Raw genomic sequence first — 16,078 nt, 5'->3', positions numbered from 1 at the left:
CTCTGTGCTATACAGTAGGACCTTGTTGTTTAACCATTCTCTGTATAATGGTTTGCATCTGCTAATCCCAAACTCCCACTCTATCCTTCCCCCACTCCGCCTCCCCCTTGGCAACTACGAGTGTATTCTCTGTGTCTGTAGTCTGTTTCGTAGATAAGTTCACAAAATTCTAGCTTTCAAAACACATGGTCCATATTTACCTTCTCAATCAGAGTTGACTTCAAGTGAGGAAGTGAATTGAAATGACACATCTGATTAAAAACATGTAACTGTTTTCTTAAGATACAGATGTACGGCTCTAGAGCTATATCTGAGTTTGCCTTTCTGACTTCAAAAAAATTGGTTGACTTAATTAAATCAAAGGGAAGAATTTCAAACAGCAATTTTGCTGATAAATCTACTTTCTGCTGTGCTAAAAGTATTTGGAACTAAGTTGATCTAATTTCTAAATGTATGATTTCTTCCACTGAAGAATAGACATTCTTATTCAGGGAAAGGTATCCAGATAGTATTTTATTTAGTATTTCTTTGCCAAATTACATATCTAATGAAAATAATTGTTTCATTTCCCAGAAAATGAAGATAATGACAATGATAAAAATTAGAGTTTCTCAGGATATTGATGAGATCCCCTATGCTGAGCCAAATTAAGAAAACTATTAAGAGTAGTTGAGAATGTGAGAAATTCTATCAACCCTAAGGCAGTGATTTACAACCATGTAGTCACAATTTGGTTTTGTAATATGCTGTTTAAAACAGACATTAATTTTTTTTTCAGTTTTTAAAAATAAATTAGAAGTGATTCAAAGACAGTACCATAATAAATCTACCTATACATATTTTTCTGAAAGGGAGAGGAAGATTTCAGTTAAGAACTGCCCTACTGGAGATTATACATAACCCATGGACTAGCTTACCTATGCTTGTTCCAATAGCGATGCTGTATTAGGAATAGGGGAGTGCTTTGCTTATCCAGCAAATTGGTAGCTGGGCATGGAAATGGATGGGATTAGTGAAAATTTGAAGCTATTTCTATTGAAAATTCCTTCCTTTGTATGAAAGTGGGGAAGATTATGAACAAAGTTGAAAACTGCTGTGCCAGATTGCCAAATGTTGCCTTCTTTTCTCTGTGAAGATAACAGGGCTATAAAGGGCCCTGTTTTTTTACCCCAAAGTCTTTACTTTGTACTTACTCCAAAGTCTTAATATAATCAACTCACAAAGGTACTTATGTTTGCTTCAGTTTCGGAACACTCTAACTAAAGGGGTCTGGCTTAGTGACTAATTTATCTTCCTCAAATCCAGTTGTATGGTTTTGGTTTGAAGGCCATTTCTATAAATTTAGTTGGAAATTCATTGTGTCCCTTAAGACTCTGGAAAAGGACCATTGACTTGCTTTTTTGTAAACAGTTATTTTGTACTGCCCATAAAATAGAAAGTTCTTATAGTATAAAATTAATAAGGCGCTAACTGCTTACGTTTTATTTGGTACATCTGCAATTATGAGAAATAAAATGATACGACCATCATGCTTTGATGTCCTTCTTCAGTTCATAGATAATCTTACGTTATAGAACTGTAGTTCTGTTGCTGTTTTCATTGGGAATATGGTAGTTAGTGAAATAATATGATACAAAATGCCTTAAATATCAACTCAATCTTTTTTTTTTTCTCCTCTTCTACTTTGGCTTTTCTTTATTATTTTGCTGATTTTCTTTGTGGTGTTGTTTTGGTTTTTGGTTTGTTTGGTTTTTGCTCATTTCATGTTCTCTTTAACTATTCATTGAATTCTTTTTGCATCTTACAGGACCTCACTGAGACTGTACATTTTCAACATTAATAAAAGATGTTAATCTAAATAGTGACTTGAATTGTGTAACCTAGATAGAAATCAAAATAAATGTCACAATGTAGTGTGCATCAGCTTTTGGCTATGCCTTATTGATTCATTCCAATGAACCATGCATTAAAAAAAATTAGCCAGTTTTAGTGATAACAACATAGAACATATTTACTTTTAACTTCTCAATTAGGAATGAAGGTGGCAGCATAACACACATATACTCTTTGGAATTTTATTGTACACACCTCTTCAGTTGCTTATTTCTTCTATTTTTTTAATCTAAGGAGGGCACCATTGCCTTTATCAGGCTACAAATTTCTCTTCATTTCTTTTTATTTTGTTTCCCTCCTCCCAACCTTCTTAATCTCAATCAGTGGGAATTTGATGATACTACTGAACATGTGAGTAATTTCTGGCTGCTTTTTCAAAACAGATTATAAATGGTTGTTTTTTTCTTATACTCCTCTTTCATTTATTTGTACTATGTCATCACAATTTGCTTGGATGCATGAACTAACAAATTATTTTTTAAAGTACTTCCACTATGTGGTACACTTTTCATTTTGGTTTTTGTTTTGTGAAATTGCTGTGATGCTATTGATTGCATAAGAAATATCATGAGTTTATGTTTTTTGGTGGCTGCTACTAACTCTGCCTTGTGACACAGTTGAGGAGGCATGCTTTAAGTGGAGGTATCACAGATGAGAGATGTTAAGTTTGTTCTGGGCTGCTCATAAATCCTGCTCGAGAGTTACATATTCAGTGCATAACATGACCTAGGTATGGCACTAATTAACTCTATCTAGAAATGGCAATTCTCTGTTGTACCCATACAAATTTGAGTGAAATTGCATGAGTCATGCCAAGAAGCAGAAAGTATCTTACTGAGTGAAGAATTTTTTAAAAAATATTTTAGTGAATGGACTGTTTTTTATTGAGAGTTTATTATGTATAAGGTACTGTGGAGGACACAAGACGTGACACCTGCCTTCTAAGTGCTTACAGTCCAGGTGCCTAGGAAGGATATATAGTTCAGAACATTTCCATAAAATACAACAAAAGCGATGACCTCAAGCAATGTATAATTAATTAATATTTTAATGGCAATATCAGTAAGAGCTGTGAGTTCAGAGACAGTGGACCAGGATGGTAGAAGTCCTGAAACTTATTTGAGAACTTAACTGATGAGTAGGGATTGAAGAAGTAAAAGTGTCTGTCTGTGTATGTTGGTGAGTTGGAGGTGGGAATGTACTTTTAAAGGTCAGCACAGCAGAAGCAGTCAGTCAGGAGTGTGATAATAGTCAGGTGACAGTGAGCTTGGCAATTTGACAGGACTGAAGGATTCAAGTTAGTAAATTAATACTAAATACGACTAAGAGATTAAATTTTAATATAATGTTAGAAAAACCTAAAGTGTCAAGCTAAAGAGCTGGCCTTTAACTCTTCAGTCCTGGAGAGATAAAAAAAATTATTAAAAGGAGCAAAAAGATAAAGCCTGGTAGGAGGTATTCTTTTGTTTAGTAAATTTTTTTTTTTTTTTTGCCAAAACACAGGGCTCTTGTAGGGATTCTTGGTAAATATGATGGTCAAGCTATCACTTCTCATGAAATTGACAGTGTAGCAGTGTTTTATAAACTTCTTTGACCATGACCTATAGTAAGAAATGCATTATATGCCATGACCAATTCATGCATATGTTTAAAATAAAGGTTTTACAAAATAATACCTTACCTTTAAATATATGCAAATTTTAATATTCAAGTATATTTCATTTGTTTAAAAACACTGGTCTTGAATGGCTAAATCGATTTCATTACGTACTAAATGGGTCATTACCTGAAGCTTAAAAATCAATAACTTAATGGATAGATTAGAGGGAAAAAAAATACAGTAGACAGGGAAACAGAGTTCTTTTCCTAAGTCGTGAAGTAATAAAAAATTTTTTAAAAGTTGAGCATCAGAAATGAAAAAGGGACAGTTATGATCAATGTTTTAAAGGAAGAATGGACAAAAACATACTAACTAGCTAAGAATTTGAGGAAGAAAAATGGACCAAAGATCAGTCATAAGTTTTGAAGATGCTCCACCATTCATTAAAATATGGAAGTAAGAAGGGGAGTCTGCTTCTGGGAATGACGTTTAAGCTTTAGTTAAGCTGAAGTGGAGGTAACACTTGATAGTCAAAGGAAAACGTCCAACAAATATTTACACTGTATTGGGCTGGCCAAAGCGTTCGTTCGGGTTTTTCTGTAAAATCTTACGGAAAAACCCGAACAGACCTTTTGGCCAACCCAATACATGCCGTTGGAGCCCTGGGGGGACGTCAGGGCTAGAGATGAATTTAGGATATGGGCAGAAAAAATTCTTTAAGTTTTAGAGATGGATCCAGTTTTTTTTTTAGGACTAGAGAGAAATGTAGCAGATGAGTGACTGTGACAGAACATCCGGGAATGCCAGCTTTTAGCAAGCAGGGGCAAGAAGTCAAGAAGGGGCAGATGGGCTAGGAGAACAAAAAGAGAGTGTGGAGCTGTGGCCCTGATATCAGTCACGCTACCCCAGACAAAGGGTGTGGAAACCGCTGAGTAAGTAAGTACGCCCACAGCTTAAAAGAAAATGTAAACCAAGAGATGATGTGATCCAGGCAGAGAGAGGGGTGTCCAGCTGAGATTAGAGCATGACAGAGGGCTCGAACATTTTGAGTGGCACTACTTACATTATCCTATCACAACCTGTATGCGAGGAAGGACGTGTGTGGTTAATCCCAATTTTATGAATGAGAAATTTATAGAAGGCTCAGGGTACGTACATTGCTTGCCGCACGATTTGGTGATAGAACCAGGCCTCGCTTCTTTTTCCTCCTAGCCTGGCCTGCTTTCATCAGTAATTCTGTGATATCAGGGGGACCTTGGAAACAATAATGCTGGCATTCACCCGTCATAATTTTGGGAATCGCCAGTGTACCATCATTTTAAATGCCGCTCTCCGGTGGTTCACTTGGTTTTTATATTCTCTGTAATGTTAGTGAAACCATTCCTGAAAATAAAATCTCTCTCTATTAAATCTATTTAATAGAATAAATAGATTTAGTCTATTCATCTGACAGAGTAGTATTTCCAGTGGCTCTTCAGGATAGTATCTGAAATTCTTGAATTTCCACACTGGTGATATTCCTACACTTTCGAAAAAAGCACATTGTCGAAAGCTGTCATCCCTGGGATCAGAGTCAACCAGTGAGTTCTGTGGTGCCCATTACAGCCTTGCACAGAAAACTTCCACTGTTCTTCACACAATCCAATCCATTCACTAAACTCTCACTTGCGTTGTCTTTAGATGCTAAAGACAATGACATTCTATATTTTCTTAAATTTATCAGTATTCAATTTGAAAACATAGCTGTGCTAAAAATCTGAAAGTTGTTTTTTTGGTTTTGGGGTTTTTGTTTTTTTTTTTTTCTGTGTGTGTATGTAGCACCAAGGAAAATATCAGAACAAATTAATAGCCAGCACTGTATCTAAAGAGTCATGTAACTTCCAATGTAGAAGAACAGTTCTGTGATTATCTTCTCTTATAGAGAGCTTTGGGTCCTTACTAAGAGAAAAGTAAGAGTTTTGATAAACAGTTTGTGATATTTAACATTTTCTACATTGTCGGAATTAATTGAACACATATTCATGATGTAGTAGAACAAGTCCTGTTAATGTGGTTTTATGGCCTGGCCTCCAAATCATTAGAAAATTCTCCTTAGTTTATAATGAGTTTAGTCCATAGCCTATACCACTAACCACTGATATACTATTTGAGTCCTAAGAAACTTCTCTGGCTCTCTGTGGCTATCTAGGGCCAAGAGATCAGCCATTTGGTAAAATATTTACATGGTGATAATACATACTGTTTGGCATCAGCCCCATCAGCAATCTGAGGGCCAGGCTACAGTGCAAGCACATGGAGAGCAGCTGGCATATCATAGCAGCTAGAGTAGGGATTGCTCACTACAAGCCACACATTGTTTTTAAGTGTTTACCCAATATAGCTCATTTAATCTTTTAGTAGCCCTAGACGGTCCCAACATTCCAACTTTCACATGGGAAACAGGCACAGACGGGTTAAAGTCACTTGCCCTGAATCACCAAACTAGTAAATAAGGAAAGCCATGTTTAAATTCAAGAATTCAGGAGGTCTGCCTCCAGGTTTTGTGGTTTTGACTACTACCCCTTAGAGCTGCCTCTTAGGATGGCTGAAGACCCCACTTCAGTGTCAGCATGAAGACAGGTCATCCACAGCATGAGCTCTAGGCATGAAACTTCCAGTGCTTGGCATGGCTGCAGGGAATGTTTACGCATGCGCAGAAGGAAGGTGGCTGCCTTGATTGTTCCCCCAGGGCATTTGCAGTGTATGTTTTGAATCAATGTTATTCTCTTGTGTCATTTCAGGACATGATTATTTCTGGGCTACAGCCTGAAACTTCCTACTCCCTCACTGTCACAGCCTACACCACCAAAGGAGATGGAGCTCGCAGCAAACCCAAACTGGTGTCCACCACTGGGGCAGGTAACTGTATCTGTGCATATATGTATCTTGAATATGTTCCCGGCAACAATAAGAATAATTTTCCAAATGGTACAGGTGGTTTTGGTCAGAGGGAAAAACGTACAATGGTCAACTTTAGTGATTTTTGATATATAGTTCAGAGGGTAAAAATAACTGAATAACCTGCTTTACCCAGATTATTCAATCACTCATTCAACAAATATTATTTGAGCACCTACTATGTATCGGGCACTATTTCCAGTACTTTGATAGAACAATCAACAAAACAAAAAGACTCTGACCTCCTGAAATTTATTTTCTGACTAACATAATTAACTAGTGAATAAATGAGTTTTATAATAATAAAATGCCAGGAAGTGATAAATTATCAAAATAAAGGTATGTGGGCATTAAGGATGGGGCAGTCCCTAAGGACTGTTTTAGAAAGAGTGATGGGGGATCTCTTAGGGGCAGGATATTTGAGCTGAGACTTGAAAGATGTGAAGGAGCAAGTCCCATGAGGGTCTGGAAGGCAGACCATCTAGGGAGGGAAATCATGTGACAGCTTCACCCCCCTCCCCCCTCCAGCAGCAAACCTGTTAGAAGAGCTGCCATCTTGAACTGGGTTGATGACTTAAAGTTTTATTTGTTGTCATCTTCTCCTCCTCACCCCTTGCCGTGGGGATTCTAAAGAGGACAAATTGCACCAAAAATGGGAAACAGAAAAGAGAATGAAGAGAAGCAAAAAGACTAATACCAGATTGCTCCTTTCTGAAGAAAAAAGCTTCATAATGCTATTTAGTCTCACTTTGGTTGGCCACATTAGGAAAACAGCATGTTGGAAGACCTGACATTGTAAAACCAATAAATTAAGAGATAATTACAGAAGGAATCTTCTTCAATCCCTTTATGTAGAAATCTCCCGTGGAACATTTCAGCTATGATTTGATTTATTCCTCCTGAATCACTTCTCACACAACTTTTTAGGAACACACCTCGATGTAAAGGCATAAAGCAAAGAACAGCTGTGATGCTGAGGACCCTCCTGGGTGCTGTGCTCACGGCCAAATTTATCTAAATGTCATAAGATTTGCCTCGCTCATATCCCGCCACCTGGAACTGCCTCAAGCAGCAGGATTACAGATGGCAAAACTCCTTCAAGGCAAAATCTTCTGGGCCTTTTTTTTTTTTAATACCATCGTATCAAGTTTATTCAGTACCCTGCATAGGAGATACGGTGCATGTTCAGTGGGGACATGCTTACTGTCTGGCTATGGAATCAGCCTCTATTGGAATGTAGACAACCGAGGGTAAACCCCTGAAATTGAACCCCAAAATGAAGAAAGTACATTTCCTTCACCCATATTTATAACTGTGTCTTAATAAGCCTGAAATGTCTTACCTGAAGCATCAGATTCCTATTGCCCGTAAGATGGGGAGGTCCTATAACGAGGACAAAAAAGTAGAGGATTTATCGCCAAGGGATGCGAATCCTAGAACAAGGAATAATATTGCCTATTTTAATGTCACTAAGATTAGCTCATCACTTTTTAGTCACCATACAGAACATTATTTAGAATTGTGGGTCTTATATACAGAATTATTTTGCAATTTGCATTCACAATTTCAGATCTTTCTTAATCAATGGAGACTTGGGTATTGAGGAAATGCTTATAATTGAGATGTCTGCACATTTATTTTCTTGAGACCTCCCTACTGATCCTGGGTGGGAGATGGGAGAATCCAGATTTATAATCCTTCTCAGAGAAAAGCTCTAGTTTTCTTTGCTGCCAACCTATAGTAAAAAACCATTCTAAAGTCATTATTGAACAGATTAATTTGCTTTGTTTTATATAGTATTACAAAACTCCCTTGTATTTATATAACTATGAAGAATTACTGAGTTTACCTCACAGATGTGAGCTCCTAATAACCACAATTATAAGGGCATTTAGTTATAGCTTCCAGGGAGAATTCAGGAATTCTCGTGAAATTTTATTTTAATAGTAAAATTCCTGGTTTTAGGATATGTTTCTGTATAATACATTGTTTCTAGAATCTGTGAACAATCATATCTTTGAAATAAAAATACAGGCCATAACTTAAGCAATCCATGTAGGATTCATGTAACCTGAGGGATGCTTTGGAATAAAATGTTGGCTGTTATGTCTCAACGATTGTGAATTTTTGTAGTTTCTTTGTTAATACTCCCATTGCTCTGTATCATAATAGTTGGTCTACTGCCTGAAATCTTGTGGTTTTAGGCATATTCTTTGGTTTGAAATTTTCTCTATATTTTTACATGAATTTCAGTACTGTACTGAGAAGCTATGTTTAAGGATGAGAGAAAAGATGACAATGACATAGAGAATTTGGAAGTAACAGGCTTAGGTTCAGTCATTTATGATTGTTGCTACTTAGGTGCTAAGTTAAATTGAAGCTAAGTTTAGAGCCATTGGGACTGAGTGCCTTGGTTGATCTCCAATGATTGCTCTTACTAAGAAGAAGTAAAGGGCAGTACATGTGTACCATTTCTGAAGTCATGAGAGATTTTTATGAGGAAGAATACAGTAAGGAGATAAGAATAATCCAAAAGGCAAAAGGGAGAAGAGATTATATGTCATGACATAAGTTAGAGTTAGCTTATTTATTGTGCAGCTGGGCCTTCTTCTTCCAATAAGTTCACTAACACACTGCTAAAAATGACCTCCAACTCCCAGAGTAAGTATTTAAGACTCTTTCCTTTTGCCAATCCTCCAGCTCCTAGGCTGGAGTAAGCAGACCCACTGACCCTGCCACTGCATGGCCTTTAAAAGTGGTCCACACAATAACCCTAAGGCATTAGAACCTTGTACCCAACTCCACATGCAGCACCATCTACTGGTCCTCTTCATTTCTCCACCTGGAGTATGCACTGATCAGAGGACAAGGACCCTGCATTATCCATCTTTTATTTTCCCACCCAAATGCCTGCATGTCATTATATAAGTCCTTACATAAAGTGAGTAGTTGGTAAATGTTTCATCCATAGAATTTCTGGAAGCCAGAGATGGAGTGGGTTTCATTGCCAGTACGTGCAGTATTGGAGAATTCTTTTTAACCATTCATGCCATGTTGTAGAACTCTCCTCATTCCTTTTCCCTTTTTTCTACTTGTTACTCCCTGGATGAAATACCACAACTGTCCATAATCCTTACCCTAGCTTATTTAAACTGCATCTACTATTCACACATTTCGGGGGATTTTAGGTGTTCCCTTCATGTGGCTAGCCTCTCCTGAGGCAATGCTGGGCAGTTCTTCCTCTAGCTGCCTCAGCTTTCATTTCTTTCTTGAATCCTTCACTAGTGCATCTTGTTGCTTCCAGGCTGATTGTCTCATAGTTTTCAGGCTTAGTGAAACTTCTGCCGGGGAAAGGAGTGACTGTCTTGGCAGTGGAGAGCAGACCGAGGTGCTTCTGGCACAGCAGTGGGAACCAGTAGATCAGAACTGACGCTCTTACTTCTAGAGCATTACTTTGTTTTCATGATACCAAGCCCACAGTGTTTATATCCCAGAACAAGAAAGGGCGTGCCAGCATCAAAAACAAAAGGCATTAGTGCAACCTAAGCTTTGACTATCACAGAAGAATACATGTACATTTTCATAAGGCCATGAGATCTTTTTTTCTTAGAATTTACGAGTTAGTTAAATTTCTCCAAATTTGTACCATAGCAATATTATGAAGTGAAACACCAGATAATAAAAACATACTCTTATATGGCTGACGAATATTATTACAACGCAACCTATATTTGTGGTTGCAGGAAATTTTAAATTGTTTTATTTATCCTCCCTTACATGCATCTTATAGAAACAAGGTGCACAGTGTATTTACTATGATGCAGTTCTTCATAACCAGAATTTTGAAAACTTTTGATAAATATTTTTAACAAAATATATTGTCCCTGGAAAATGTGGAGACCTAATTGTTATGTTTTTCCCCAAAAGTTCAACCAGGTTTTGTTTATCGAAGGATGTATTTTCTGCTGAAAGGCCCATTTTTTTCTCAGCCGTCTCAAATGTTTAATTCTTGACGTCATTGATATTTTAATGGGCAAATCATGTAAATACTATACACACAGAGAGAGAAATTAAGGATACTTGCCAATATCTATTTTAAAGTGATTTTTAAATGAAAATAATTTTAAATATATTTAAAATAAAAATAAATGGAATAAATCAAGCACTCACCAACTTATGAATGGGTTTGTTCTGAGAGTTTCTTAGTTGGTTAGTAAGATATCGGATACACCTTTCCATGAGAAACAGTGAGTCTACAGTTTTTGGTTTGGATTGGTTTGGTTTCTGGGTCAACCTTCAACACGTGTATATATATAATTGCCATTAAAAACTTCAGGAACTATTTTCCCACACATGATGAACCCACTTACTATGAACTTATCCAACATGTGAAACAAAACTATTATATTATTTCATTGGTTAAGGATAGAAATATCACAAAGAATGTGTTCTTGGACAAAGCACACCACTACTGGGGTCTGAAATATATAGTGAGCAGGTTAACCAAGTAATTTTTGAAGTTAATATTCTGTATATTATCTCAACATCTTTCTAGTTTGTTTTTGTTTTTAACTTATATCTACATCCCTATGATACTATTTTTCATTGCCTGTGTATTTTTCATTGCCATTAGTGTAAGCTTTCCTCCCTTTTGACCATATTTTCTCCCCTTTCTATTAGCTTATTTTAAATTCTGGTAACACTCTTTTCCCGTCCCTCATCTTTGGACTATTTCCAAAGAAACTCCTGGCTCTGTGTTGTTTACCACTGTCCTTGTCTGTGGATTCCAGGAATAATTACTCTTTGTTAAAAAAAAAAAATACGATTGTAATAATACATTGAGTATATTAGACCTATTCACATATCTAACTTATTTAACTTGAAAAGAAATTATGTACTTAGCCCCTGACCACAAGAACCTTAATATTCTGATTATTAACAATTATTAATTAAATGTAAAACACTGTTCTAAGACTTTTACGTGCATTTCCTCATTTAACATTCATAACAACAATATGGGGTAGGTCTTAATATAATTCCTATTTTACTAGATGCAAAACTTGATGAGGATGACTGGTGTGGATGGTATAAACAAAAAATGCAAATTAGATCCACAGTAAGTCAGAGCAACATTATTTTACATTACCCTTTTTTTTTTTTTTAATTTATAATCAACATACTAGTTAAGTTGTTTGGGCTGTGGATTCAGACAGACCTATGTTTGTCTCATAGCATCCTCACTTATTACACATCTAACTTTGCACAGTTTTCTCTCTGTTTCATTTTTTTCTTATACAAAGTGAAGATAATAACTAAGCAGGGCACAGAGTCAGGAGTGAAGGATGTAAATCAAGTGAGATACTACATGTAATGTTCTTAGTACAGTGCCTGGTACATTGTATGTACCCAGTAATTAAATATATTTTAATTATTATTCTTAGTAGCTGTACCTAACTGGCTAATCCTTACTGAACTTCATTTCTCTGCGGCATGAACCTCTATGCGTTAAGATTCTAAACGTGAAGATGTTTAAAAAAATCTCCTTAAATTATCGTTTCAATAATAATTCCTATTTTCTGTCCGTTATCAAATTCTAATATCTCACCCTACCTTAAAAGAGTATGAGAAAGAGCATATTTCCACAAAGATATATAGACCAAGCTTTGGCTTTTTTTTTTATAAGTAAAGGCATGGAAATGCCCGTGGAGTGGCATTCCCGTTCATCAGCGATTGAAATGCAAACACCCATGTAGCGAGCGTGGTCTCACCACTCCCTCCTGTGTGCTCCAGTTCCAGGGAAACCCCGGCTTGTGATTAACCACACTCAGATGAATACTGCTCTCATTCAGTGGCACCCTCCTGTGGACACATTTGGACCCCTCCAGGGCTACCGTCTAAAATTTGGCCGGAAGGATATGGAGCCACTCACTACCCTTGAGTTCTCTGAAAAAGAAGATCACTTCACAGCGACAGACATCCACAAAGGAGCATCGTACATCTTCAGGCTCTCAGCCAGAAACAAAGTGGGCTTTGGGGAGGAGATGGTGAAGGAGATTTCTGTTCCAGAAGAAGTCCCAACTGGATTCCCTCAAAACCTCCACTCAGAAGGCAGCACATCAACCTCTGTCCAGTTATCTTGGCAGCCACCTGTCCTGGCAGAGAGAAATGGCATTATCACCAAGTATACCCTTCTCTATAGGGATATCAATATCCCTCTTCTTCCAATGGAGCAGCTTATTGTTCCAGCTGACACCACTCTGACACTCAGTGGCTTAAAACCAGATACCACATATGATGTAAAAGTACGTGCTCACACGAGCAAAGGCCCCGGGCCATATAGTCCCAGTGTCCAGTTCAGGACACTGCCTGTGGATCAAGGTAGGATTTGTCTGCTTACGGCCTTTCTCCCTTAAAGGAATGTCGGTCTTTGGAAATCAGTATTTTGAAGCTATAAATAACTGATCGGCCCATTCATATTAATAGGTTCAGCAAAAGCAAAAAGGTAAAGTATGTAAAACTTAATATGTTTTGGATGCCTTAGATTTCAGTTAGAGAATGCCAAGCAAGTCTGGCTGACAGCACCCCAATGTTCTCAGGTAAGGAAAACACAATATAGTTGACTGAATGGGAGAGAAAGGAGAGATCTTTATGAGAATGAGGTATTAAAATGAATGCTCTTAACAGGTAGGCAAATCACACTTCTCTGTCTGATCAAAGTAGATGGCATCTAGCTTAAGCCCTCCCGTCCATGGAAAAGGACAAGTCATACGTTTTTAGGAGTAGTTTAAATACACTGTTTTTCCTTTTCCAGCAGTGTTTGCAAAAAATTTTCATGTCAAAGCAGTAATGAAGACTTCAGTGCTACTGTCTTGGGAGATTCCAGAGAATTATAATTCTGCCATGCCTTTCAAAGTAAGTTGTTTTCTAATGTGTAAGAAGATATCACCGGTAAAAGTGGAGGGGGCAGGTCACTTGGGTAAGTTACTTACCAAGCATACTGACTGCTTTGAGTCAGCCACACATACTTGTTATTCTCTCTGTGGCTTTCACAGAACAGACTGAGTCTGGCTCTCTGGCAGTGTGACCTTTCCCCTCTTAAGAGGAGGCAGGAGCTCAAACCCAGGGCGGCATTCTTTGCGGGTCACCTAGCACTTCCAAGTTGAACTTTCTACATCTAAGCTAGTGCTTTTGTTTTTTCATCAGGAAATGAAATTTACATGGTTTCTACCTGTTTGTAATGCAGTATCCTGGGATTTAAGTAATTTGTTAATTGACCTGAATTCTTTGAATATTTTAAACTTTAGTTTCCCATTGAGAGATATTGGCAAATGTTAGCAAGAAGTACAAGTCTGGGAAAGAAAGAATAGAGAAACATTTTTGAAAGTAAAAGTATATTTGGGAACAAGAATGGAAGTGTTTGGAAAAAAGTGGTGTGGATGATGCATTGAAACCTAGAGCACTCCTGCGAACATTCCCTTAAGATCACAGACAACTGAGGGGCCAAATATTGTTAAGCTATTGTACATTTCTTTGTGTATTTTTGATAGACTTAGAAACATTGTATCATTACACAATAAGAAACAAAAGAAAACTGATGCCATCTCTAGAATTTATGAGCACTTACGGGCTTAGGAAATGCCCCAAATTAGAAATGACCCATATGTATTTTCCATAAGCAAGTACCATATTAGTTAGAAAATATTCATTGCCTGACTGATAACCAAATCTCTTTGATTGGTTGTATCTCTCTAGATTCTTTATGATGATGGGAAAATGGTAGAAGAAGTGGATGGCCGAGCTACCCAGAAGTTAATTGTCAACCTGAAGCCTGAGAAGTCATATTCATTTGTGCTGACAAATCGTGGCAACAGTGCTGGGGGGCTGCAGCACAGGGTAACCGCAAAGACTGCACCAGATGTCCTACGAACCAAGCCTGCCTTCATTGGGAAGACCAACTTGGATGGCATGATTACCGTGCAACTGCCCGAAGTACCTGCAAATGAGAATATAAAGTAAGTTGATCGAAGGTTAGGGCTGCAGGATAGAAATGCATGTAAGCAAGAAAAAAAAGGTTAAATCTCGGGAATATGTGGTTATAAAAGACTATATTGCTGTATGTAGAGTGAGAGTCTTCTGCACAGGCTCACAGTTTTGTTATTCAAGTTCTGTTGCATTGTGTTCTAGAGTTCATTGTGACACAGATTCTCATCACTTTAACATTAATGAGAGTGTTTTTTTACATTCCAGAAATGATATAATTTAGGAGAGATAGACAAATAGAACATGAACCTTACCATAAAGAAGTTTACGTCGTAGTGTACAGAATAATGTGAATAGTCGAATAACTGATATTTGGCGAATGTTACTGTAATTGTGAGGAATTCTTAGAAAATACTACAATGCTAAAGGAAACGTTAGGAAATTGGATACAAAAAAACAGTATAAGACACTGCTGTTTTACATGTGTGCTGAAAGATGGGAGAAATTTCAACAAGTTAAAGTTCAGAATGACGTTAGAAGAAACATGAAAGCTAGAAAATGTATTTTTTTCTGGTTTGGATGGAGCACAGTGTAGAGGCCAAAGGGCCTGAAGTGGAAATTAAATCCAGTCAATTAAGTAGTTTGTTGGTTGTATATAGCTAGTTGATGGTAGCCAGTAGAAGAAAAGAAAGTGTTTTCACCAAAGTATATTAAGTATGAGTACTGTGGTAGACCCTGGAGAACAGAAAAAGAGGATGTGGTCCCTGTCTTCAAAGAGTTTACCACAGAGTGAGGAATACAGAGAAATAGACATGCAATATGTGCTAGCGATAGAATCATACTCTATCTTAAGAGTAGCTAATCCAGAATGAAATGGATCAGGAAAGTTTCTGAATTTAATCTTGAAGGACAAATAAGAGGCATACAAAAAAAATCAGAGGGAGGAAATCGTATGCAAAGGCTCATTAGTAAAGGAAGCAAGTGATTCTGTAAGGCACGTGCTCAGAGAGCCGGGGCAATAGTAGTGAGAGGCAGGTATACAAGAGCCAAGTTGTGCTCAGATGTTGGAACTGTATCCTATAGATAGTGACACTCCACTAAAGGACTTTATGCAGGAGAGTGGCATGATGTCATCTGTGTAATACCTAAGTTTCCTTCTTTTCCATTTTAGGAAATATTTATTATGTGTCTGCTGCATGTTAGGAACTGTGCTCCCGGCTTGGGATAAGACTAAACCCTTTGTCATTTCTTCTATCCCACGTGATCAAGTTTGGATGAAACTTGCTATGAAAGGTTTGAAGGTCAAGCAGAGGCATTTATACATAGTTCATGGATGGTTGGAGCCTTTACATTTAGTAGCAGTCTGGTGACATAATTTAGGAAAGTTCTTAGGGAAGCTGGCTCCTGAACGCATGTCGGAAGGATTGGAGCACCACAGAGAAAAGTTTTGGGCAGTCATTGTGCAGTTAGTTGACTCTAGGCAAGTAACAAGATTCTGAAGTGAGATGGTGGCGGTGGAAACGGGATGCAGAGGCAGACAGAGCAGGAGGAATTGGCTGCTGTCTTCTTCCTTTTTTTTTTTTTTTTTTTTTTTTTTTTTTGCGGTACGCGGGCCTCTCACTGCTGTGGCCTCTCCCGTCACGGAGCACAGGCTCCGGACGCGCAGGC

At 37.6% G+C, this 16,078-nt stretch overlaps 1 protein-coding gene across 1 annotated transcript in view; it reads left to right on the top strand.

The window, feature by feature from the left end:
• Positions 1-16,078, top strand: part of PTPRD (protein tyrosine phosphatase receptor type D) — a 431,923-nt gene that overhangs the window by 259,062 nt on the left and 156,783 nt on the right. The window contains exons 15-19 of the mRNA XM_024126828.3: positions 2,218-2,244; positions 6,274-6,391; positions 12,221-12,808; positions 13,242-13,342; positions 14,183-14,442. Of these exons, the coding sequence (XP_023982596.1) occupies positions 2,218-2,244; positions 6,274-6,391; positions 12,221-12,808; positions 13,242-13,342; positions 14,183-14,442 (1,094 nt within the window). The remainder of the gene's footprint in view (positions 1-2,217; positions 2,245-6,273; positions 6,392-12,220; positions 12,809-13,241; positions 13,343-14,182; positions 14,443-16,078) is intronic.

The sequence above is a fragment of the Physeter macrocephalus genome, chromosome 9 (genome assembly GCF_002837175.3).
Source record: "Physeter macrocephalus isolate SW-GA chromosome 9, ASM283717v5, whole genome shotgun sequence".
Lineage (NCBI taxonomy): Eukaryota > Metazoa > Chordata > Mammalia > Artiodactyla > Physeteridae > Physeter > Physeter macrocephalus.
The sequence above is the reverse complement of the archived record's forward strand: the minus strand, read 5'-3'. Positions and strand labels throughout refer to the sequence as shown.